The 26,310-nt window shown below is 40.5% G+C and overlaps 1 protein-coding gene across 6 annotated transcripts in view; it reads right to left on the reverse strand.

Moving 5' to 3' along the window:
• Positions 1-1,114: 1,114 nt before the first annotated feature.
• Positions 1,115-26,310, reverse strand: part of LOC144491703 (RNA-binding protein 5-like) — a 35,996-nt gene continuing 10,800 nt past the window's right edge. Inside the window, exons 6-26 of one of the 6 annotated variants that reach the window (XM_078209899.1) lie at positions 23,755-23,828; positions 22,188-22,265; positions 20,660-20,713; positions 20,324-20,384; positions 19,627-19,689; positions 17,898-18,058; positions 17,097-17,194; positions 16,303-16,390; positions 15,729-15,809; positions 15,050-15,143; positions 13,510-13,583; positions 13,099-13,177; positions 12,917-13,008; positions 10,597-10,764; positions 10,122-10,268; positions 8,354-8,440; positions 7,371-7,562; positions 6,690-6,764; positions 4,900-4,997; positions 4,627-4,756; positions 1,115-1,466 (exon numbers count right to left, since the gene is read on the reverse strand). In XM_078209899.1, the coding sequence (XP_078066025.1) occupies positions 1,341-1,466; positions 4,627-4,756; positions 4,900-4,997; positions 6,690-6,764; positions 7,371-7,562; positions 8,354-8,440; positions 10,122-10,268; positions 10,597-10,764; positions 12,917-13,008; positions 13,099-13,177; positions 13,510-13,583; positions 15,050-15,143; positions 15,729-15,809; positions 16,303-16,390; positions 17,097-17,194; positions 17,898-18,058; positions 19,627-19,689; positions 20,324-20,384; positions 20,660-20,713; positions 22,188-22,265; positions 23,755-23,828 (2,120 nt within the window). In that variant the 3' untranslated portion in view covers positions 1,115-1,340. Of the gene's footprint in view, positions 1,467-4,626; positions 4,757-4,899; positions 4,998-6,689; positions 6,765-7,370; positions 7,563-8,353; positions 8,441-10,121; positions 10,269-10,596; positions 10,765-12,916; positions 13,009-13,098; positions 13,178-13,509; positions 13,584-15,049; positions 15,144-15,728; positions 15,810-16,302; positions 16,391-17,096; positions 17,195-17,897; positions 18,059-19,626; positions 19,690-20,323; positions 20,385-20,659; positions 20,714-22,187; positions 22,269-23,754; positions 23,829-26,310 lie in introns of all 6 variants that reach the window. The other 5 variants (XM_078209900.1, XM_078209897.1, XM_078209902.1 and 2 more) reach the window with 5 other exon arrangements.

Below are 26,310 nucleotides of genomic sequence, written 5' to 3' on the forward strand. Positions count from 1 at the left end.
TTTATTGATAAAATGCCTTGATATTGCCCCTGTACGGTGATAAGCCATGATGTGGAGATGTCGGCGTTGGACTGGGGTGAACACAGTAAGTTATTTCCACTCCATCTGACGAAGGAGCAGCGCTCCGAAAGCTAATGGTATTTGCTACCAAATAAACCTGTTGTGGACTTTAACCTGGTGTTGTTAAAACTCTTATGGTGATAAGCCCACAGGACTTGAAAGTTTAAAGATTTTGTTCCTAAGCAAACTAGGAACATCTAATAAAATTTAGTAGTCACAAGGGCGTAGGCCTACATTAATACTGCAATGAAGTTAATGTTAAAATCCCCCAGTCACCACACTCCGGTACACTGAGGGAGAATTTAGCACAGCCAATGCACCTAACCAGCACATCTTTTGGACTGTGGGAAGAAACCGGAGCACCCAGGGAAAACCCACACAGACACAGGGAGAATGTGCAGAGTCTGCATAGTCACCCAAGCCAGGGATTGAACCCAGGTCCCTGGCACTATGAGACAACAATGCTAACCATTATGCCACCCCATAGAGCATCTTTCACAAACACAGGACGTCACACTAAGTTTTACTTTTCTCAAACAGCAATGAATTACAAGACCAGATCATGTTTTAAGTGTTGGTTTAAAGACAAATGCTGACCAGAACATTAGGAGAACGAAACACATTTTATATTAGAAATGTTACGGTCACAAGCAGTAAAGTTTGTCTCAACTGAGCTCCTACCAGAACTTTTCATATATAACTGCATTTATTTTTGACCAATTAACCACCTCACATTGGGGCAGGATACCAAAAAAAAAGTAACTTTAGTCAAAGTCCAGATTCAAAGTAATAGTACAGTGCACCAGCTCCTGAAACACTGTACTGTGGATTAACTACACAGACTGGCAAGTCCTAATTATACAAAATACATTGTGTTCTATGTTCACCTTAAAGTTTGAAATATAGTTTACACAATAAAATGCTCCTGTCTCAGCTGCTCCATCATACCCTGTCCATCAATCCTTTCGGTTTCCAAATTAATGGATTATTTGCGGTTGATCCCAAGTTCTGAAAATTCTGTCTTTGCAAAGACAAAGCTGAAGACAAAGAAAAATACTTGGATTCTTTTCAAAATTTATTTTGCAAAAGAAAACAGTAGATACATTATTATACACTTGATGGACAATACAAAATGTACATTGTACATTTAACATAAATAAGATTTAATCAAAGCATCAAAAAAATTACATTTCCTACAGACAAATCGCACTGTTTACTCAAGTACATACCCAGTAGCAAAAATTAGGAAAAATATTTACATATTTACAACTACTGTCTAATTACTCCAATTCATTAAATCTTGTAAACATAGCTTTTTTAACAGCATCTTTGTAGGAATCTGAAGTAGTAACACCGTATGAACTTCCCCGTGCTCCCAAACCAGCACCCTTCATCCTTGTTTGAGCCTGAAATTAAAAATCAATTGTTACCACGTTGAACTGTGAGGAAATAATGCTTAGACCCACCAAAAAAAATGAGGATACAAGCTTCAAGCACCCAGATTATTGTGGAATTAATGAGCAGTGCAGCTCCTCAGTTAAGACCATAAGAAACAGCGGTGACGAGAGGATTTTCACCGCAACTTCATTACAATGTTAATGTAAACCTACCTGTAACACTAATAAATAAACTTTAGCTGGGGTAATCCAATATGTTTTAAACATACTATGCAAAGAAAAAACTTCAAGATTGAGGCAGCAGGTGCGAGGAGAATGGGAAAAAAACTTGACGATTTAAAAAATAAAACAATGTTTATCTGTTCTTGAATTCCTACTCTTAATGTTGCGAGGAGTAGGCCATTCAGCTCCTCCAGCCTGTTCCAATCAACAGGTAGTCATGATGTGGAGATGCCGGCGTTGGACTGGGGTAAACACAGTAAGCGTTTTAACAACACCAGGTTAAAGTCCAACAGGTTTATTTGGTAGCAAATACCATTAGCTTTCAGAGCGCTGCTCCTTCGTCAGATGGAGTGGAAATGTGCTCTCAAACAGGGCACAGAGACACAAAATCAAGTTACAGAATACTGATTAGAATGCGAATCCCTCCAGCCAACCAGATCTTAAAGATACAGACAATGTAAGTGGAGGGAGCATTAAGCACAGGTTAAAGAGATGTGTATTGTCTCCAGACAGGACAGCCTGCAAGTCCAGGAGGCAAGCTGTGGGGGTTACTGATAGTGTGACATAAATCCAACATCCTCATGTGTTGGTAGCTGTTGATAAACTGATATGATGTGGAGATGCCGGCATTGGACAGGGGTAAACACAGTAAGAAGTTTAACAACACCAGGTTAAAGTCCAACAGGTTTATTTGGTAGCAAAAGCCACACAAGCTTGTGTAGCACAGTGGTTAGCACTGCTGCTTCACAGCTCCAGGGTCCCGGGTTCGATTCCCGGCTCGGGTCACTGTCTGTGTGGAGTTTGCACATTCTCCTCGTGTCTGCGTGGGTTTCCTCCGGGTGCTCCGGTTTCCTCCCACAGTCCAAAGATGTGCAGGTTAGGTTGATTGGCCAGGTTAAAAATTGCCCTTTAGAGTCCTGGGATGCGTAGGTTAGAGGGATTAGCGGGTAAAATACGTGGGGGTAGGGCCTGGGTGGGATTGTGGTCGGTGCAGACTCGATGGGCCGAATGGCCTCCTTCTGCACTGTAGGGTTTCTATGATTTCTATGATGATTTCTTACTGGATAAACTGATAGCCAAGTTCCGCACACATGAATGCGGCCTAAACCGAGATACACATTTCTTTAACCTGTGCTTAATGCTCCCTCCACTCACATTGTCTGTATCTTTAAGATCTGGTTGGCTGTAGGGATTCGCATTCTAATCAGTATTCTGTAACTTGATTTTGTGTCTCTGTGCCCTGTTTGAGAGCAGATTTCCACTCCATCTGACGAAGGAGCAGCGCTCCGAAAGCTAATGGTGTTTGCTACCAAATAAACCTGTTGGACTTTAACCTGTTGTTAAAACGCTTACCCAATCAACAGGACCATGGTTGATCCAACATTACTCCCATCCACTTTCCTGCCCTTTTCCCGTAACACTTGACTCCCTTACTGATCAAACATCTAACCATTTCAGCCTTAAAAATAAACAATGACTTTGCCTCCACCGCTCTCTGTGGCCAGGAGTTCCATAGCCACACAACCCTCAGAGGAAATTCCTCATCTCAGTCTTAAATTGGCACCCCTTTATTGCGAGACTAGGCTCTTCGGTCCTAGATTATCCCATATGGGGACACTATCTTCTCAACATTTACCTTGGCCAGCCCCTTAAGAATCCTATATGTTTCAGTGAGAACGCCTAAATTCCAATGAGTACAGTCCCAACCTGTTTGACCTTTCCTCATAAGACAATCCCTACATAACAGGGATCATCCTAGTGCTCTCAGTATTCCAGATGTGGTATCAGCAGTACTTTGTATAGTTGCAGCTAACTTCCCTAAACTTATACTCCAAACCCCTTGAAATAAGGCCAACATTCCATTAGCCGTCCTGATTACCTGCTGCACCTGTGTGCTAGCTTTCTGTGTTTCATGCACAAGTTGTGTCTGCTTTCAGCTTATACCAGGCCACATCTTGCAATTTTATGCCTGTTTAAACTCATTTGCATGGAGCAAACATCCACCCAAATTACCAGTAGAATCCTTTTTCTGAACCAAGCTGAATTAGTCAAGGTCCAGCAGTTCCCCAATTACATTCAATAATACAGGAATTAAAGTTATAAATGAAAAGGAACACCAGATGTTTGACAAAATTCGGGATGCTATGAGAAAAGTAACTCCCTTTTGTGAAATTGCACAATTACTGCCAATTATTTCGCAACATTAAGAGTAGGAATTCAAGAACAGATTAACATTAAGTTTTTTTTTTAATCTTCAGTTTTTTCCCCCCCATTCTCCTCACATCTGCTGCCCCAATCTCAAGTTTTTTTTTGCAAAATATATTTAGAACATATTGGGTTACCCCAGCTAAAGTTTATTTATTAGTGTTACAAGTAGGTTTACATGAACATTGTAATGAAGTTATTGTGAAAATCCCCTTGTCACCACCCTCCGGCGCCTGCTCAGGGACAGAGGGAGAATTTAGCATGGCCAATGCACCTAACCTGCAAGTCTTTCAGACTGTGGGAGGAAGCCGGAGCACCAGGAGGAAACCCAGGCAGACACGGGGAGAATGTGCAGACTCCATACAGAGACCCAAGCCAGGAATCGAACCCGGGTCCTTGACGCTGAGGCAGCAATGCTACTGACGGTATCCAGATTACTGATCTCTTTAAATTCAATAATGAGGGTATCACAATTACTTCTACTCTACCCTCTTCAGAATAGGTTCAAAGCATGTGCCATCCTGAAATGCTGCCCTTACCAGAAATGCCAAATGCAAAATGTAAATCTTTATCTGGGTAGATCCCTGAACTTTGTTGACTTCTATTGCTTAAAATGGTGAACCCATTCATTAAAGGAGCAACAGCACATTTTACTGACATCAATACACTGAGTCTAACAATCCCACACAATCTGAACTGCATTGACAAATGACAACAGTTGAGAATAGAGCATAAAACATACCTGTATAGGAGCTGTAATACCTTGCTGATTTCGACCCAACCCAGAGCCTTCTTTCCAACCCATAGCCTGTAGCATCCTGCTTCCAATGTTGTCACTGTTAATACCATTTTTTGTTGGCTGCTCAAAGTCACTGTCGGAACAAAAACAACTTGTATTGATTTCTGACTTTCATAAGCATTCAGAGAACTCAAGAACAGCACTGTCAGAAAGTGAGTTCAATTTGCCAGTGAGAAAATTATGCTCATCATACAGCAGGATAACGACAAAACTTACATTACGGCAGCATTATTAAATCTCTTCCTCTTGGGCTCTGGAGGCTCTGGGATACCATACTTTTCCCTTCTTTCTGCTGCCCTGTCTCTGTACTTCATCTATGAGGCACAGAGGGAGGGGGAACGACACAGTGGTTAAAGACATTTTAAGGTACAAGTCATTTAATGCTATTTTAAAGGTTAAGTAACAATGCAAAACAATATGGTTTAATCCCATGCATTAATCGGCAGTATTTTCACACAAAACTGATGCTAATCCCTTCAGCTCCGAGATGTTTCAAATAACAAGTAACTTCTATCCAGTTACCGAAAATGACAACTTGCATTTATATAGCACAATTTCGCAGGGGCATTACCAAATGAACAGACGCATAGGTATTGTGACCAGTTGGTCAGCGAGACAGGTTTTAAGTAGCACCTGTGATGGGGGGCAATGGCCTGAGACGGGGGCTGAGGCAGCCACATTGCAAAAATGCAAGCAGGTGATATTGGTAATTGAAGCTCAGTTCAAACATGATAGCGGGTACAAATATCTTTGGTTCAGCTTCACAAAGTCATTCTGGAGGATCTGTATCCAGGGAATGAAGCATGTGGCAGGGGCAAAGGACCGAATGATTTTGGGTCTTCCATATATTTAATCAGATGGAATTTCTCTCACTATATTTTTAGAAAAAAAGTTATCCTATCCAAGGATAGATATCCTTGTGGTTATTTCTAAAATTTTAAAAAAGATCCTTAAAATGGCTGAATCAATGTCTGTCCGTGACTCAAAAGAAGCTGCCTGGCACTTTCAGAGAAACTTGTACAAGGTTATCTCTGGGGATCCACTAACAGCCTCTCTGTGGGCTGCACAGGCCAAATTCAAAGACAGCTATACAAAGGCCAACTACTCAGGCTGGCCTATAGCAATCTGCACATCTACTGAGACAAAGGGCTTTGCAAACTTCCTTTCAATTCTTAATTTCTAAAGGTTGAATCATTCCAGGATTCTCTCTCAAAGATATAGTCATTTACCTTTACTTTGGTCTCAGATTAATTTTAATGCATCTTCTCAAATATATCAGCGTGGTGCATGTTTTCTCATCATAGACCAAAAGGCCACACAGATTGAGATCAATACTGATATGATCTCAGGACCCCAGGTAAGGGCTACACACTCTTTGTCAAAGGCAGTGTGGAAATGTGGGAGTCAAGCCTCTGGCTTGTGGAACCAGTAATAATACTTCCTTGCTGGACTGCCAAGCTCAGTCTGCTGTTTACTATCTAACTGGCAGCCTCACAGAAAAGAAGTTCTACCCAAGTTGGACACCTCTAACCCCATCGACATTGCTTCTGCTGGAAATTCTATACCATCATCGACAAGACCAATTCATCTCTGCGTGCCTAACTCTGCAAAGTCAACATCAGCAGAAAAATAATTTAAAAAGCATCAGTTTTCAGCTGACTTCCACAAAAGAATACTTCAGTCTGCCCTCTGGGACCCACATGAAACAATAATTATTTTCTCTCTGGTCTCTGCACTATAAATCTTTCTTTCCTCTGTTGCTGTCTCTTTACTAAAAGAGGGAAATAGATTAAAAACACTTTGCTGATGCGCGGTGAGAGGAGGAATTAGTGCTGTTTAAGTTAAACACCACCCCCACTATCCATAATAGCTGGGTATCAACAACATACACATCTAACAATGTCTTATTGAATGCTGTCACTGAAGGGGACCTTGTAGATGAGAAAAGGGGGGCAGCTACATCACTTATCATAAGCTCTTGGTGCTTTGATTATAGGTGAACTTACTTCATTTTCCGTCTTTTCCAATGCCTCGAGTTCTCGGTCAGACATTCTTGATCTTCTACGGATCTCTAAATTTTGCTGTAAACATAAAAAGTGTAAGTTATGGCAAAGACATTTAATAATTGGCTGCAGCATGAAGACTACTGTTCTACCTCCAAGACCTTATACACCATTCTCAGAGATGATGGGCAAGTCAAAATTAAATAATATTTGATGGAACTGGCAGCAAAAATACTGTCCTTCCAGTGGTGTGAACAGGATTTGATTTTGAAAATCTTGTGCATTTACCAAGCTTCCTAATGGCTGCGGGGTACATAGAAGGACAAGTAGTTTTGTCAGGGGGGAACAGTGTGTCAAGTCTATAGTTTTCTACCATTGCAAAGTTTAAAATTAAAGGCAAACCGGAATTCTCTCTCAAGAATATAGCAGTTTTCCTTTATCCTTTGGTCTCAGATTGATTTTAGTGCATCTTTTCAAATATGTCAGAGTGGTGCATGGTTTCTCATCATAGACCAAAGGACCATCCAAATAAAATTATCGTCATAGACTCAATATCAAGTGGCACAGCATAGCCTGTGACCAAACTGAGAATTCAGATCACTGAATTAATACTGCTTTATCCACATGGACCTACGTTTAATTTACACACGATTCTACAAAGATTATTAGTTTTGCTCTTATTACCCTGTGCAGGTCAGAGAGTTGCTGATGCCGAGTAAGTGCCTCTTTGTTGGGAAACTGCCTTCTGCACAGCAGACAAGCTATTTTGTTCCAATCTGTCAGCCTTTCTTCCAGGTCTTGAACCGTCTCTTGCTCTTCATCATCACTCTCTCCACTGTATGACGCTACAAGTCCCTGTAGTGGGCTTGTTTTTCTCTACAAAATGGATACCAAGATTCAGTTGTTAAAATACATATTTCAGACAGTGAAACCTTAACCTGGATAGTGAAAACTGACAAGATAATAAAGCACTCCCAAATGACGACGTTGAGTATTAGCACAGAAATACAGCAGAAATGGAAAAGACGACAAGATCAAAATATTGTGAATTTTTGAGATGAGATGCAAACAATGCAAGAAACATTGTGCAATTTCTCACTCAAAGCTCCAGTAAACATCTGTTGAATAATTGAAGTGTCAGCTTCAATTCATGTGCCCTAAATCTGATACAACACAAGCTGCTCCAGAGGTCACTCAGAACTCCCAATTGCACAAACCAGAGTGATTGTTTTGCCATCTGCACTTAAAAAAACTATTGGTTTATTTAATTTCATTTAAGGTTTTGTATATTCTCATACGCAACCGGAGAAAGTGGCTCAGGTGGAGTTTACAGGTTAAGGGAATCGCAACATCAGCAAACTCTTTGATCTTTCAAAACTGTTTTATACAATTTCACTTCCATTTCTATCTTCTTGTGGGAGATTTTAAATTTCAGCTGGCTTCAAATGCATCAGAATGATACACGGGTTGTCTTCCACACTTCATATTTCTGGTACCTTCCTGTGACCACCATCACAGAAAGGATAAAAATCAAAGAGGATCACCCTCTTCCATAGATATTCATCACTTCACAGAATTTGCAACAGTGAAATGGTCTTCAGCCAGTTGCCTCAGGCAGCTGGAAGGAAAAAGGAGAAAACAAAACTGTGACTTGAAGACATTCATACCTTCAATGGGCTTTCATCATCATCTCGTAGGTGCTCCACTAAACCACTGAAAGGTTCTAGTACCATTGGCTGCCGTTCCATCATCCCCTGTAACAGATGAGTTTAACGCCCATTAAAATATTGCAGCTTTGGAGAGTGGGAATTGAAGGCAGGAGTGATGGATATTTTAGAACATAGTCTGGCTGAACAACAAGGTTTCAGGGGTTTTGCAGCACTTTCTATAGGGACCCTCAATCAGACTACAAAGAATTATACAGCAATTACAACACAAATAGGCTGTTTCTGTCCTAAAACTCCATCATTTATGTCCCCTCATTCTAGGTCCCTCACCCACTGACATGGCTGGATTCTTTGTCACACATCTTCATAATTTCAAAACATCTCTAACAAATGTCAGATCCTCTGCTGTAGCAAAGACAGCCCAATGCAAGTTTTTATTTGTGCACTCAGAGTAGACAGCATATTTGTGAATCTGCATTGCTTCCTCTCCATTGTCTTAACATTCTTCCTATTCTTCCTATAGGCCTCGCAGGTGGAGGATGCGGTCAAGAAGGCGTACGGCGTACTGGCCTTCATTAATCGAGGGATTGAGTTTAGGAGTCGGGAGATAATGCTGCAGCTTTATAGGACCCTGGTTAGACCCCACTTGGAGTACTGCGCGCAGTTCTGGTCACCTCATTACAGGAAAGATGTTGAAGCCATTGAAAGGGTGCAGAGGAGATTTACAAGGATGTTGCCTGGATTGGGGGGCATGCCTTATGAGGATAGGTTGAGGGAGCTTGGTCTCTTCTCCCTGGAGAGACGAAGGATGAGAGGTGACCTGATAGAGGTTTACAAGATGTTGAGAGGTCTGGATAGGGTAGACTCTCAGAGGCTATTTCCAAGGGCTGAAATGGTTGCTACGAGAGGACACAGGTTTAAGGTGCTGGGGGGTAGGTACAGAGGAGATGTCAGGGGTAAGTTTTTCACTCAGAGGGTGGTGGGTGAGTGGAATCGGCTGACGTCGGTGGTGGTGGAGGCAAACTCGTTGGGGTCTTTTAAGAGACTTCTGGATGAGTACATGGGATTTAATGGGATTGAGGGCTATAGATAGGCCTAGAGGTGGGGATGTGATCGGCGCAACCTGTGGGCCGAAGGGCCTGTTTGTGCTGTGGCTTTCTATGTTCTATGTTGAGTCCAAGAGCATACAGTATTCTATATGTGCTTAACAACACTTACCAATCATTTGACTTTCACACACACGGATATGGGGCTAACTTGTGTGGTTGGGAAATGTTGTAGTCTTTAAACTAACTGACCTGCAGATTACCCACGGTAACAGTGTCTTTAAAAGATGGGTATTACAATAGAAGCTTGAAATACAATTTCTTGTGCCGCCACTATTTCTTCCCCAATTTCCTTCATGATCTTCATATAATCCCACTAGACTCCGGCAATATATCTCTTAATTTCATATCGTCTCTTTATTATGACATTTCTCAGCTTAAAATTTTAACAAATTTAGGATTTAGCTCCTCCATTTGCCTTTTGTAAATACAGATGTAAAGTATTTCAGGCTTCAATTTATCCTCTGACTGACTGTTCTCTCAGGAAATCCTACATCAAAATTTTATTTTTGCATTTGTAGAAAAGTTGTTCTTTTACTGAGGTTCTGTCCTCATTCACCCTCTTTCCTTTAGCACCTTCCCAAGTTATCCAGACAACCTCCCTCATGCCATACCTGCAGCAAAAAAACAATGCTTTCAACTTTTAAATCCCACTATCGTACCCTTTTCTCAAACAAAGCAAATCCTGCATCAGCTGCTGCAGACTCTCTTCTCTCTTCTTCTTTAGATGCAATCATCTGCAAGGCGGTTTTGACATTATCTTTCTGTTTGTTCAGACTCTTAGCCCATCGCTCCATGTCTTTGGCAATCTACAAGTGAAAGGAAAAAAAAAATTCACTGACATGATATCTTTAGCTTCCACTTACTCTACAAACACAAGGGCAGCACACTATCAATGTCCTTGGGGCAGGTTTTTAAATGTTGAACTAACATGCACAGAATTTCAAAGAGTTTTAGAACTAAGCAGAAACTAGGAATAGGCAACCAAAGCAAATTCTGGTATTAACTCATTCATCTTCCAGTACCTCTGTGACATTTCTGTTAGCCCCAAGAGCAGTTAATATGCAGCAATGTTGAAGCCAGGGGAGAGGGGACCAAATCAATTAAGTGTTCATAAACTGCTCACAAAGTTCTCACCTGTTGTGCTGTCCTGCTCTTTGGCTTTTCCTTCTTCTCTTTTCCCTCTTTGTTTTTAGTCCCTGTGGCTGATTTGTTCTGCTGTGCAGTTTGATCCGGAGCAGGCAAATAGGTTTGTTTCTCTCCATCCCAATACATGTACTGCTGAGTCTGTGGATTGTAATAGTACTGGAACAGAAAGATTTGACAAATACATCAAACGTAGTTTGAGCTGAACGATTACCAATTCAGAGGGGTAGTGTCACTTGATATGGATTCTACAGAGGGGGAAAAAGTCTACACCAGCTAACTGATCCCAGCGATCAATTTATTATTAGCTAACTTCTCCCTTAGCCTACTGTCTCAGTTTTGTTCCAATCAATCTATCAGATGTGCACCCGAGTGGTGCATGGCTTCTCAAAGAGACTAGGGTTTTGACAATGGCGTTTATTTTAAGTTGAAGACTAAATTGTTTTCCTCCACACAAAAAAACCTATGTGGGTCAGCAAGAACCAACAAATTTGGAGACCCTAGAAACAACACAAGAATGTATTCAAGGGCAACAGTCCTTGCTTTCACTCTTTTTTCCTGGAGAAAGCCTATGTCGCATTTGGATGGCATCTCCATTGGAATAGGCAAATTATACTTGCATAATATACATTATCATAATGTGCCATAGTACCATGGATGTCGCACTTTCCCAGAGAGCAGTGGGAGCTCAGTCATTGAGCATACTTAAGGCAGAGATAAGATAGATTTCAGATTAAGAATAATGTAAAGGGTTATGGGGATAGTGAAAGTAAAAGGCATCCGATCAGCCATGATCATGTTGAATGGTGGAGTGGGCTTGATGGGCTGAATGGCTTACTCCTGTTCCCACGTTGCTAAATGTTTTTCAAATCCTTGTACCTGTCAATTGTGCCCACATGCATCAAGAACTGAACTTTCAGACTTAGGCTAATAAATGGCAAGTAACATTGCCACCACACAAGTGCCAGACTATGGCCATCTCCAACCGAGAGAATCTAACCACCTATCCCTGCTGCTCAATGGCATTGCTAAATCCCCCACCATCAAAATCCTGGGAATTACGACTGACCAGAAACTGAAGTGAACCAGCCAGATAAATACTGTGGATGCAAGAGCAGGGCAGAGGCTGGGAATTCTGCAGTGAGTAACTCACCTCCTGACTCCACCCACAAGGTACAAGTCAGGAATATGGCTGAATAATCACCAATTGCTTGGTTTGAGTGCAGCTCCAACAACATTCACGAAGCTCGAGAACATACACAACAAAGCAACCCACTAATTGGCACCCACCCACCACAGATGCACTGTGGCAGTATGCACCATCTACAAGATGCATTTCAGCAACTCGTTATTACTCCTTCGACAGCACCCTCTGAGGACAAGAGCAGCAGACACATGGGAACACACTGCCAGCAGGTTCCCTTCCTCATCACATGCCATTCTCACTTGGAGCTAATAATCACTGCCTTGGAACTCCTTCCCCAACAGCACCGTGGGTGCACCTTACACCACATGGACTGCAGCAATTCAAGGGCAACAAGTGCTGACCTTGTCAGCAACACTCATTCCATGAATGAATGAAAAAAGGAATAACATCAGATGACAAAATTAACCATGGACTAAAATCTCAAATATTTTTAGAATTCGGCTATTGAACTTATTGTTAAAATGTTAAATCCATATTTTAGATACCAAAATGTTCATAGTCATTTTCCAAACAAGCTAGTCGTACGCTCGTTTAAAATAATGCTGAAGTTGACACAATTGCTTCTGTAATATGAGTATTAATTGGCTCAAACAAGAAAATAGCCTTTAAACCTAACCGGTGGTCATTTACTTTGAGGGCTTCATCTGAAAAATGCATCTCTGGACCCCTGCAAATTTTAAAATAATGCTTGTGGGGACAAGTTACATAAGCTAGAATAAGCAATGTCAAAAGCTTAAAAAATTAGGAAAGATGTCCAGATAAGCAGTATTTTAGAGTATGGTACTGCCTCAGTGCATATTGTCATGAAAACATGTTTTGTCATAGCTTTGAGCTGAAACCTGATTATGAGACCCTGAAATTCTTAGACGCCACAGAATCAAAAACATCAACTTCATCTTAATGAAACAGGCACATTTATTGAAAGATAAACAAAGATTTTTTTAAAAATATCTCAACTATATCATTGTCAATTTAGTTGACGTGTTTGACTTAACCTATTAAACATTCAGCAGGCGCATCTAAGCTTCAGAAGTTGTCTCAATGCTCTAATGAATCAGAACGGTTCAAATATTGTTTGCTGCTTTGCTAAACATGCGTATATACCTGGGAATTTGGGTCGTAGTAGAACCCAGTCTGTGCATCGTAGTAAAATCCTGATGATTCATCATATTGATAAGTAGACACATCTGGTACAGCTGGAACAGATAAACAGCATGACTCAGCAGCTAAATAAAAAGTACTTCAATAAACCTTGGCAAAAGGCATCAATCTGGGCAGGTACTTACGATAACTCGAATCCTTAGAATCTGAAGAACCATTTGGTGGAGTGGTGTCTGCATTCTGAGACTGGCCTGCTTGCAGTGCCTGAAAAAAAAAATTACCTGGCTTTAAGAATGAAGAAAACGACAGAATTAATGTTTTTAAACTACTCATGATGTGAACAGATAGAATGTCAGCCAAATTCCTATAATGTCATCATGCATAAAAAGTAGCAATTGGGTAACCTTTGGCCAAGGAAGGCTGGAGGGAAGGAAAATTGAGAGCGTAAACACTAAAATCAGGGACTTTGCTAGATGGTTCAAATGAGATCAGTAAATTACTTCTGGGATTGACAGTGTGAACCGAGTATTTTTGTATTATCTGGTGTATACTAATTTCAAAAACCCAAGAAACAAACAAAAAAACTTCCAACATACCTCAGATTGCGTCTGTGACTGGTAGGACTGACCATCCTGAGAAATTGTTGCAGATTTAGCAACTGTAGGAGGGGCTGTCAAGAAGAAAAATTGAACTTAGAAACATGCTGAGGAACAGGGTGAGATGTAGGTTTAAGTTTCTAAATTAAGTTTATTTATTGGTGTCACAAGAAAGATTACATTAACACTTTTAGGAGATTACTGTGAAAACCCCCCAGTCACCACACTCCAGCACCTGCTCAGGTACACTGATGGTGAATTTAGCATGGCCAATGCACCTAACAAACATGTCTTTGACTGTGGGGTGAAACCGGAGCACCCGGAGGAAACCCACGCAGACACAGGGAGAATGTGCAGCCTCCGCACAGTCACCCCAGCTGGTAATCAAACCCCATGCTGTGAGGTAGCGGTGATAACCACTGTGCCACCATGTATTGTTCAAATGCATCAACAGGAAGTCAAAAGCTGATTAATATCAAATCAGAAATGCTGCAGTCAACATCTCACATGACCAAATAGGTTTTAGTGGTGCAAGTACAGCATGAAGGTCTCTTCCTTAACCAAGGTATGGGTCAACTTCATTCTAATGGAGGTAGAGTTTAGCCAATGTTCAGTGAGCAGCAAAAAGCTTCGTAAACTTGAGAGAAGCACTCCGTGCACAATTAGAGTCTCCGTTAGTGAGAGAAAAACTTTCCATGGTGAGAGTGGGAGATAATAATGGGCGGCACGGTAGCACAGTGGTTAGCACTGCTGCTTCACAGCTCCAGGGACCTGGGTTCGATTCCCGGCTCGGGTCACTGTCTGTGTGGAGTTTGCACATTCTCCTCGTGTCTGCGTGGGTTTCCTCCGGGTGCTCCGGTTTCCTCCCACAGTCCAAAGATGTGCGGGTTAGGTTGATTGGCCAGGTTAAAAATTGCCCCTTAGAGTCCTGAAATGCGTAGGTTAGAGGGATTAGTGGGTAAATATGTGGGGGTAGGGCCTGGGTGGGATTGTGGTCGGTGCAGACTCGATGGGCTGAATGGCCTCCTTCTGCACTGTAGGGTTTCTATGTAATAATGGAACTGAATGGTAATCCAACAATCAAAAAGCAAAGTCAGCAAGAAATACTGCATGGATACAGGTGGGAGAAAAAAAAATGATAATGCACTGAATGAAGAATAAATTGCAAGATGGTCTAGTGAGAAAACAAACAAGAATAATAATAAATGTAAAACCAACTGCTCCAAAGGCTGGATGGCAACATTTATTCCACCCTGCAACACTAACTATTTTTGTGGGTGGAGAATAGTGGATCAATATTCTTCCTTCAAGGTGCTGAGCCTCAAGTACATGTCCGATGATTCCCCAATTTCAGTGTGGAGAAACACTAAATGGAAGGTAAGCAATTTCTCAAGGAGCAAGGGAAATTGAAAGCAAGAATTGCTCCTTACTAATCTGAAACATTTAAGGGCTGCTAGTCAGCATAGTTGCAGAGAGCATAGGTAAGTAGAAACCTAGTAATAAAATATCCTGCAGATAGAGAAGAAAAAAAAGGTTCCACCTGAGATTACTGCGGGAGCCTGGTAGACTGCCAATCCTTGTTGGGTAGAATCTACAGAGCCACTTTGCTGTCCATAGTCTTGTGCATATGACATCTAAAACAGACAAAAGTAAAACCATCATGACTTTTGCTTTGACTGGACATGAGTGATCTCACCTAGTAGTGCATCAACTTGCAACTCAGTGCACCTTTTTTTGCAGAGAAACATCCAGTGGCTGGGTTTCAGTGACATTCCAACTCGTGACATTTCCCAATCTGTCCCATTCAATAAAACTATGCTTAGAACTATCAAGCCATTAACATGCGCTGCAAAAATATTCAGTTATGTTTACAAATTTTATGTAGAATGAGGAAATCTAGACAAACAATTGTTCATTTTCATTATGATACTCAAGCAGGACTGCAGTCCTCTGTACCAAAGTGGTCAAACCGAGGGAAAATGAAAATCGTGCCACCCCAAAATATTTCTCCATTGCACATGAAGCCTTTTGAAACATGTAAAATGCTGTTTTGCATGGAACCCGAATCATCAAAATAGTCATCTTTCATTGTCAAAGCGAAAGACTTATTACATCTTGTTTGATGGTGTCTCGTTACTGAAGCCATACACAGAAATTTCACATTAGTCACAAAAAGCCTAGAGTTAAGCACTTCAAAATCTCCCCTTTCTTGTACATACTTGATCATATTGATTGTAGCCATCCTGTCCAGGCTGGAAGTAGCTGTAGTCAATGCTTCCATCTTCTGATCCTTGCTGCACCTGCAACAATTAATTAAAAATCATTGGGTGAAAAAGTCAATATTTCACTCCCGTTCACTGTCCTGTCAGTTATAGATTAAGATGAGAAGTGGATCAGGTGAGCTGAAGTAAACCTCGATAGATGAATAGCCTGATGGCATCCAGTGGTGGCGATCACACATGGAGAACCATGTGGCAGAGAAACAAAAGGGTATTGTGCCCTTGGAACGCCAACCCCAGTTTGGGTCAGAGCTCAGCAGAAAAACAGATGAAACTGGAAAAGATGCAGTGGTCCGAGCATCCTATAGTTCTTTACACCAGTCCGCATTTCTGAGAAACATAGTAGAATTCTATCCACATAATGTAAGGCATAAATGTTATCAGACCAAAGGCACAGACTTAACTGAGCTAGTGCCGATCACACTAAACATACATGAGCTGCTGTCGTCGCATTAAATTACTAAACAAGCAGTGCAGATTCACACAGGGAAACCACATAAAAAGGAGTTGTTACCTGGCTTGACGACCACTGGGCTGCAGCTATTGCTGTGATCGCAACAGTTGACGAACTGATCTTATTACCATCAGAAAGGATATGGTCCCTAAGATAAACAGTTAATTGTGGATTGTTGAGGGCTTCAGAATGAATACAGGAGCAATGCGTTTATATTTAACTTAGAAAGATGGAAAAGCCTGTGCAACAATGCCCACAGCTAATTTCTCAAGATGCAACATGGCACTTGCGCCATTTTACATTCTAAAACCCATTATCCTGGAAATTTCTTTGTGGCTATTTCATGGTTTGAAAAACAGACAGAATCATAATGAGGGAGGAAATAACAGTGAATACTAGGATCGTAGGTGGGTGTAATCAAAGCAAGGAAGCACAGCACACTGCAACAGTATGTGGCATCACTAATTGGAGATGTAATATTTGCCAGTCCGTCGTGGTCTCCATTGTAGCCACACTGTTTTGGGCTAGTGCCAGTCAGAGTTCATCATTTATAAATCTTGTACTTGCTGTGTACAGCCTACATAAAGTCAGGCTTCAAGCTTCGATTATAAAACAGGGGAAAGAGAAAAACAATATTGTAGTTGACCTTGGGTCACTTTAATGGTCAATCAGTTCAAAGTGACATTGTTGGAAGGGTTTGGGATAGCCCACCACATACCAATCAACTCTGGGATGATGCCCAGGGACTGCATGGTATAAGAACTATTAAATGCGAGATGTTCTAAAGCCCTGCAGATACATAAAACACAATATCCCAGCCATACTTAACGTGGAGACATTTGGAGACAACCTACTTCTTTAAAGATTTAGCAAAATCAACATTAATGGTCCGACCATCAATGTTTAACGGAGGCTGTAACGCAAGCAGTATCTGAATAAGATGAGAAGCTTCCTGCAGAAGGAAAAAAAATACAGTTTAAAGAATGCATACTGTGGCAGCCTTTTAAAACATTTCCAGCTTCATCAATGGAGTGAATGACAGACAACTCATCCACCCAATGATTCGCTCACTCTGCCCATGAACATAGTGGAGCACGTCAACCCACCAAATATGCTACAGTATCCTTTTGATTCACTGTGATAGTAAAATCAATGGTTTGTGTCAATGCTGAGGCAAGACCCAAAAAGGTGGATTACAAAGTATTCTATTTCACCTTTAATCAGACATCATGTCCGTTACACACAAACTGGAGTCTGAATTTCCAAGGAAAGCATCTTCCTACATTCTCAGTGATTATGTTCCCAAAGCCTTTGAGAAGCCTTGTGCTCTCCAAGCTCCCCCACCCAACTAGTTACAGCATAACTTCTGTGATTTATTGGTCAAAGTTGCAAATGAGCATGATTGCCTCAGCTCTTGCTAGTTTTATATACATTAACAACTTGCATCGTGCCTTTAATGTCCCAAGAAGCTTCACAGGATTATAAAATAAGACCAAAAGCTTGGTCACGGAGGTATAAAACATTCATAAAAGCACTGTAATCAAGTCTTTGCTTTAAGAACATTAATTGCTGCAATCTCTCGGTTAAAATTATCTCATGGGAACAGAATCACACCATGCTATTAATGACCACATAAAAGATAAAACAAAACTTACAAAAGATGAATCCAGCTGAACAAAGGCAAATCCCCGGTTTAATTGGGTCTGTTTGTCCTTGATCAACCTGACATTTGCAGCGGACAGCACAGCATATGGAGCCAATGCACTCAGGATAGATTCCATTGGCGTATGTGGACCTATGTTTCTTAAAATAATGGCTGTTGACAAATAAAATGATTTTAATTAGAATACAATGGCAGCGTTCAAATGCAAAGTCAATTAACATGGCAACAATGAAACATCATACGTATAATTTCCATTTAAAATTGGTTATTGACAATATTGGTGAACCAAAGGCTCCCAACATTATGAAAAACAGGTTGGCAGCCAATTAACAATAACCCCAGAACCCAAAACTCCTCATTACCAGACACTGATATTGAGGGCTGGATTCTCCAACCTCACCCGGAGCTGGCATTATCCAGTCCTGCTGCAGTCAATGAGTCATAGAGGTTTCCATAATGGTGATTTGGTTAAGCACTAAATTCTCCATTCGCTCTGGCAGGGTGCGTTCAGCTGGATAACTCCAGCCTGAGACTCAGAAATGGCCAGTGGACAAATGAATCAAGCTAGTGCAGCAAAATATATTCTGCTAAGAATGAAGTGAAGTTACAAGAACACTGCAGCTTTGCTGAATTGATTTGACTTGTTGTGTCACATGTATTGGGATACAGTGGAAAGTATTGTCTCTACTCTGTAAAACACCCAACTGGGATTGTTTGATAAGAGACAGCAGATGGTTACAGGGGGAAACATTACAACCTGCTGCTGCAACACACCTATACCATAGCTTGAGCAAACAAAACTAAAGGATGGACACAATTAATAGAATCAGAAAGCAGAAGTAGGCCATTCGGCCCTTCGAGTCTAACCTGCCATTCGCCTTGATCATGGCTGATCATCGAATTCAATATCCTGATCCCCCTTCATATCCCTTTAGCCCCGAGAGCTATATCTAATTTCTTCTTGAAATCAGTCAACGTTTTGACCTCAACTACATTCTGTGGTAGTGAATTCCACACATTCACCACCCTCTGGGTGAAGAAATTTCTTCTCCCCTCAGTTCTAAAAGGTTTACCCCTTGTCTTCAAACTATGACCCCTAGTTCTGGATTCCCCTACTATTGGGAACATTCTTTCTGAATCTACCCTGTTAGAATTTTGTAAGTTTCCATGAGATAGCCCTCATTTTAAAAACCAAAGACTCAATTGTATGTACATGGTTGTTATATCTATTGCTTTCAATTTGTTCTGTGTCATAACTTTGGACTCCCAACTGCAAACCACAGTTAACGCATAATTCATGCTGAGATGCAGTGAATACCAAGCACATTTAAATCTTGGTTTCAACAGCAACCTGCATTTGTGAGAAATGTCCCGAGGCCAATTCACAAAAACAAGAGCTTCATTCTCAGTTCTAATCAACTTTAATAATTTCAAAATCTCATTTCTGAGCAAAGTCCTGCTGAGAAACCAAGTATTATAAAGAACAAACCCCGAAGACTAGAGCTGGAAATCTTGTACAACTCAACATGCACATACAGAAAATAATGATATTTGAGTTTAAAAACCTTTTCTAGACTAGCAAACTGAGACTGAGCCAGATACTAATCAGATCAATGAGATGCATCAATCGACACATCTCAGGGGGGAAATTAAGAAACACAAGACTACTGCAGAGTACTAACACAAAAATCAATGGGTTTTCAGAATTCAGAGAAACTTACTGTCGTTTGCGTAATCAGACATAAATGGTTCACCTTGCACACGAACTTGCTCTTCTTCAGTTTCTGGAAGAAATTGAGAATACAACTCATCATAAACTATGAAAATACTGAGAGGTGATGGGAGAATGCAAGATCCAATAGCAAAAACGGACAAAGTTAATCTTTTTGTTCACTTGCAAGTGCATTTAAGACAGAGAAAGGTCACGGGGGGGGAAGAGGCGGGAGAATGGGGTTGAGAAACACATCAGCCGTGACTGAATGGCAGAGTAGACTCGATGGACTGAGTGGCCTGATTCTGCACCTATATCTTATGGTCTTATGATTTAGAACTCCAATGATTTTAACTGAAATGACATTGAATATGCAAGAATTTCAAGTGGATGGGCAGAGAATCGCACAGCATTCATCAGATTGCGAAAACTAGATTCTGATCATTTGTTCTCTTCATTTTTGCTGACCGAAATTATGACCTGGACACCTAATTCCCAGCACTCATCAGTATCTGCGCATAGTGACGAGTGGGAATATGAATGAGTTATTCTGCCCTCTGATCTCCCCACCCCAAGAGTTTCTCTACAGCAGAGATGAAAAGTGTAACACAAAAGCACAGACCTTCAGCCTCGCACAATGGGACACAGCAAACCTCCAAACTAAACCCCCTCACCGCACAGGGTAGAGAACCCTCCACATGACTTACCAGGCTTCTGAGCATCACATTTAAAGCATCTCTCTCGTCGCTTGAAGTTAGTCACTCCACACTACAGAAAAAAAGGGAAAGGTTTATAGCACTAGAATATACTACGTAAAAAATACTCATTACCTTACACAAAAATGATTATGTATACAAGCTGTCTTTGCAGAGAGCACAATGTTTGAGTGAATGGCATTGAGATTTGAAACTTGTGAACTGGGGGATTAATTTAATAGGTGAAAATATGGCCCGTTTTAATCTGCGATCTGGATTTACATAAAGCCCAAAACAGAAGTTATAAATCTAACTTCTGGCTATAAAAGGACAGGGTGTTCAACTCACATTCTGATTGGTATAGATTGTGAAATCATTCAAGGCATAGTCTGCAGTGTTGTACTAATGCAAGAACAAAAAATATTTTAATTAGAATTAATGCTCGTTATCAAGACACTGAATATGATGCTATGCCTATGTATTCAATCTTGGATTGAGTATTTAAACCAGGTCCTGGGTATAAAATGTGGAAAATCATATATTCCCAATACCGGGGCAGTAGTGTGGCAGTGGTTAGCACTGCTGCCTCAACAGCGCCAGGGACCAAGATTCAATTTCAGCCTCGGGTGACTCGGAGTTTGCGCATTCTCCCCGTGTCTGTGTGGATTTCCTCCAGGTGCTCCGGTTTCCTCCCACAGTCCAAAGATGTGCGGGTTAGGTGGATTGGCCATGCTAAATTCGCCCTCAGTATACCCGAACAGGCAACGGAGTGTGGTGACTAGGGGATTTTCACAGTAACTTCATTCCAGTGTTAATGTAAGCCTACTTGCGACACTAATAAATTGTAAAACTTTAATATCAAGTGTCATGCAATTGCAATCAATTTTTGAGTTCCAGACAACAGCATTTGTCTTCTGCAAAATCATAGAACAGGCAATCTCTTGCAACTCTCCCTAATTAACAGCAACTCAATTGCACACCTCTCACCAATCTCCCCACAGGGAAATCATGGGCAGGGATAAATATAGCCAAGGTTAATCACTAAAACGCTCCTTACTGGATTGTTTTTTTTAAAAACTAGTCACTTTCCAATCTAAACTGGGCCCTTTGATGAGGCATTCCAAATCCAACAAAGGAACTAATCTGTACAAACTCAATTTACACATCAATACCCTATCAAAAATCTCAAGTCTTAAAAAAAATCCAGCAGTCCCAACATCCACCGCCTTTATGATAAAAAAATTCCAGCCTTTTACCACCTTTTATGCAAGAAAGGTGCTTCCTGATTTTTCTCCTAAATGAGCTAGCTCTAATTTTAAGATTACATTCCTTTATTCTCCATTTCCACACTAAAGGAAACAGATTTATGATTGAACCCCTTTATACAAAATGGGAAGGTGGCTAAAAATAGGGTTCCCTAGGAAAAACAAACCTCAATATAACCAACCAATACTTTCCCCCACCAACCCAATTCTTCTCCACAGATCATGCATCACCTGAAGACCTATGGGACAGGCAAGAGGAAAAATAAGCAACTTTTCTCCTCCAAAGAGGTTCACTGGTTGCCACAACAGTGCTCAGAAATAATATGAGACACAATATTCTCCAGCTAATAAGATAATTTTGTCAAATTGTCAGAGTCTATGGGGATGTCTTCCAAGGTAGTAGTGCTGAAATCAGGATTTCAAACTTGTGCCCCCTCAATCCACGGTACGGAGCATTACAAACACACAACCAGTTTTAAATGTTTAGAACTTGGCTCCAAAACAAAAGGGAATTGTAAAATACAGAATTTCCACATATTAACCAAGGAGATTTTTTTTTTTAAATGGCAAGCATAAAAGATTGGCTGCAATGAGAAATATATTCATACTACCTTGTTGCAACTCCAGTCCTCAAAAGGCTTAGTGCTGTAATGCATCGAGACGGACTTTCCAAGAATGGTAAGACAACGCTGCTGGAAACAAAAGGCAAGTCAGAATCTACACAATGTAGCACAAGTTTGTCAACACAGATCACACTGGCTCCAAGCAAGGGATGAAAACTACTCTCAAATATATTTTTAAAAGTATCCTGGATGTAGACGATCTAGTCACCTAGGTAATCAAGTCATGATTTAACTTCAAAGATGAAAGTGGGTCTCAACTCTTGGAAGATGAAGGATACAGATGATATTTGTTCTACCTAGATGCAGATCTAAGCAAGTCTGGTTTAACTGATAAACAGTTGATTCTTCTCTGCTATATGAAACGTTACTTGGTGGCTTTTTGCTTGCCTCCTATATTTTCTTCCCACTTAATCTGCAAAGATAAAATTTATCCTGAGATCACCTCAGAAAATATCATGAAGTTTGAGTTAACAGTCTCACAATATTGGGCATGTTCATGTACTGCACTGTTTTATAGTCTTCCTTCCAAAGGGACAGGTTTTTAAATATACATTGGTTCACCACTTGAGAAAATCAAGGATGTGCACATTTCCACAGAAACCTTCAACTTCTCATTTAGAAATACGAAACTTAAGACACTTCACTTGACAAAGATACTGTATCGGCAAATAAGTTGCCAATTACAGTGCATCTTTCAAGTCAAGCAATAAGCCACAATATTTGCAGCCTAATCCCAATTCCTTAGCGCATGCATGAAGCTCCATTTCGGTAGCAGCCAACAAATTTTCACCACATCCACTCAACTGATGATGGGTAAACTGATTAAACAACCTGGCTAATGGAATTTAACTAAGCTGAGGCTCTTTAAGATGACAATAAACAACGCATGTATGGCATTTGTGCAGCCCCCACAGCTCTAGTGGAATTTGTAAGTAAGTTTTACATGCTACACTAATAACGTCTAGCAATAGTTAAATCAGTATTTCCAATTAAACACAACAACCGTCTTGAGCCATGGGAACTATCACGATTCTGAGGTTCCTCCTTCTGCTCGAGATGGAAATCTGAGAAACTAGAAGTCACGTGCCTGAAAACAAGGCCAGCTAAATCAGCACAGACTGCCAATTACCGGACATTTCATTGGAAATGATGCAGATGGAAGAGGGAAAGGCCCAAAAAACAGGCATTTGATGTCCATCAACAACTTTTTCCACATGTTAAAAGTCTCTCCACAACAAATTAAATGGTGCAGTGTTGCATTTCACAGATAGGTAGTTGGGGGGTAGGTGCCACATGACACCGGCCATTAAGATGAGCACCAAGTAACCACTATTAGTTTTTTTTACTGCAAGCAGTTATCAGGTTCATGGCCACAAAAGCACAAAATTACAAACACCCAAATAATAACTTGTGTCTGTTTTACAAATGTAATCAAGAAGTACTGGTATTTGAGGGAAAGGGTGGAATAATATTTGGTCCCTCTGGGTCTTTTTCCGCAGCGGAAAACACTTGATCCTTCCCCCCTCCAATAAATCTAGACTTGTGATGAAGCAACCTGGTTGGCTTCCATCCATCTTGTTGCGTCCTGCAAGTGATTAAACTCCACGAAGGCGAAACCACGGCTTTGACCTAGAGACAGCATTCAGATATAGACGGGATTGTGTTAGTCAGCGTGTTTAAAGCAGCCATTCATTCTGTCGCCACGTGTTATGTACAAATGTCTATTTGTGTGGCATGATAGAGGCCTTATTGTCTTTTTTAAACCATGGGAGGGAACAGAAAAATTTGAACTCAGTTTTCAAAAATGCACTTAAACGTTTACACATTCTTCGTAGCATTTGTCACACAGGTATCAGTATCACCTATCATCTTCCAAGTTTATGACAGAAATCATTGCAATGATTATTTAACAAAAACTGCCATTTGTTTTGCATCATTTGTAACCTACCTGTATTGAAATATTCGTACCCATCAAAGATTGTAGTTGGTTTCCAATATTACATTGTTCCCAGTATATTCTAACAACACTACTCCCTATGGATAATAATTATGACACATAGTACCTAGTTGTGGCCCTGTCTCTCAATACTATATCAGGAGCTCCCCAGTATCATTGAGTCCATGTTGCAACATCACATAACAGATCGAGTATCAGAACTGTTAGACAATCTGATGCAGCATCTTTGTACGAAGGGAGGCAGAATCCTAACAATGTGTATTTTTAGAAGTTTGATAGCTTACTTTTATTAGTGAAGAACACATACATTTGTTCTACACACCTTGTTTTTTTTAAAATCACAATTCCAATGTAAAGAACTTTTTCACCAAATTGTCTCAGAAGCTAAAATATTTGGGGGGGGGGGGGCTAATACCAGTACACTTAAAAGTAACAAGTGGCAGATGATGCTTTAAACAGGTTTAACTCATCATTATTCCAGATGACCTTCGGCTACTCTGCCCTTGAGGAGCTGACTGGTAGTGATTTAACCTGAGGATCACGACAACTCAGGCGAGGAGGAAGGTTGATAAGATGGGCCTTCATGAATAACCTCCATCGGTACGGGAATTAAACCCGCACTGTTGGCGTCACTCTGCATCACGAAATGGCTGTCCATCTAACTAACCTAATACCCCTCCATTAACTGGATCATGTAGGTACAATCTGGGCACAAACAGGAAAGACTTTTCACACCCCCATCTTTCCTACTTATGAAACCATAATGATAATCCTCTGCCAGCTTCCTCAGTCAGTTTTAGAATGTAAAAAATAAAAAGACAGAATATGATACTACTGCCCTATAACTGTTAAAAGGGATGGTTTGCTTCCAACAGTCCAGAACTGTGCAGCATTGAGGAATAAAATCCTCACCACTCTCTAATCTAACAGCCGCTGCCAAATGAAATGTTCAAACCTTCATGTAAATGTAGTGCTTAAATGGGGCAAATTGCCCCTTGGCTCAAATGGCAACTAATTCTGGGACTCTGGCAGAGTTGAGGCTGTTCTGCAAATGACAAAATCCCTTTAACAAAAGCATTTCCGCAAACATATCTCATTGTAACTACATAAGACTTGATTGTCTTTTTTTGAATTCCAAAACTGTGAAAGACAGTGGTTCTGGCATTTAAACAGCAAACCATATAAGAGAGATTGTGGGAAATTGAAATGGCTAATGCAATTGTGCAATAATTCCAAGTATCAATACAGCTATCCCCATGTACCCATCTGAAGCCAAGTGAGATTATTCCTTGTGTTAATATCCATACGCCCATATCTGCACAACGGTTCTGCATTATTTCATCTGCAATTTCAAGCATATAGATTCCAACTGAAAAAGTGAGACAATAAATTGCAGCTTTTTAATTAGTCTATTGGTCCATAATTTTAGTTACTGATACACCCAGGTTATATCGGAATAATTTAGAAAGGTTATATCCATTATACTAAGTTATTAGCTTTTCATTCTGGATGAGAATCTTCTTTAATAATTAAAAAAATTCTGCTGGTGCAAAATAGCCACTTTGAGTGTGAAAATTCTGCCTTTTCCAAGATCCGTGCCTACTGACATTGAATATGGTGTATGAAGGGCAAAATACAACTTGTATACCTACATTTAACTCATTTCATTCAAATAAAAAAAACGTATAAAAATAATTTGTAGACTCACTAGCTAAGCTGTTTTTCAATATTCCGATCAGACATCAAGTGAGACAACAGCAAACTAGCTTAAAACAATGCAGCTCTATCCAGCTATTGGATGTTCCAAAGGTGGAAGATACTTCAATCCTTATCCCAGGAGAAATTGACCTTTGCGATTATGGGTAACCTCAGTCCCAAGCAACTGTGTTGCTTCCATTGGAAAGGAAAGCTCTTGGCTACAACACAAAATTTAACATTTCCCCATACCTAGGTTCCATAAAGAAATTACACATACACATAAAAACAAGTTTCAAAGAAAGTGGTGCCCTCTACTTAAATCAAGGCAAATAGCTGTTTTAATATCACCAGCCCTTTGACCCTTTCTTTGCCAGTATACAGGACACAAATTATCACCAACAGCTTAAACTGGTTTCTCACAAAGAAATTATAAATATAAAAGTTTCCAAGCTTAAT

The sequence above is a fragment of the Mustelus asterias genome, chromosome 3, assembly GCF_964213995.1.
Source record: "Mustelus asterias chromosome 3, sMusAst1.hap1.1, whole genome shotgun sequence".
In the NCBI taxonomy this organism is placed as follows: Eukaryota; Metazoa; Chordata; class Chondrichthyes; order Carcharhiniformes; family Triakidae; genus Mustelus; species Mustelus asterias.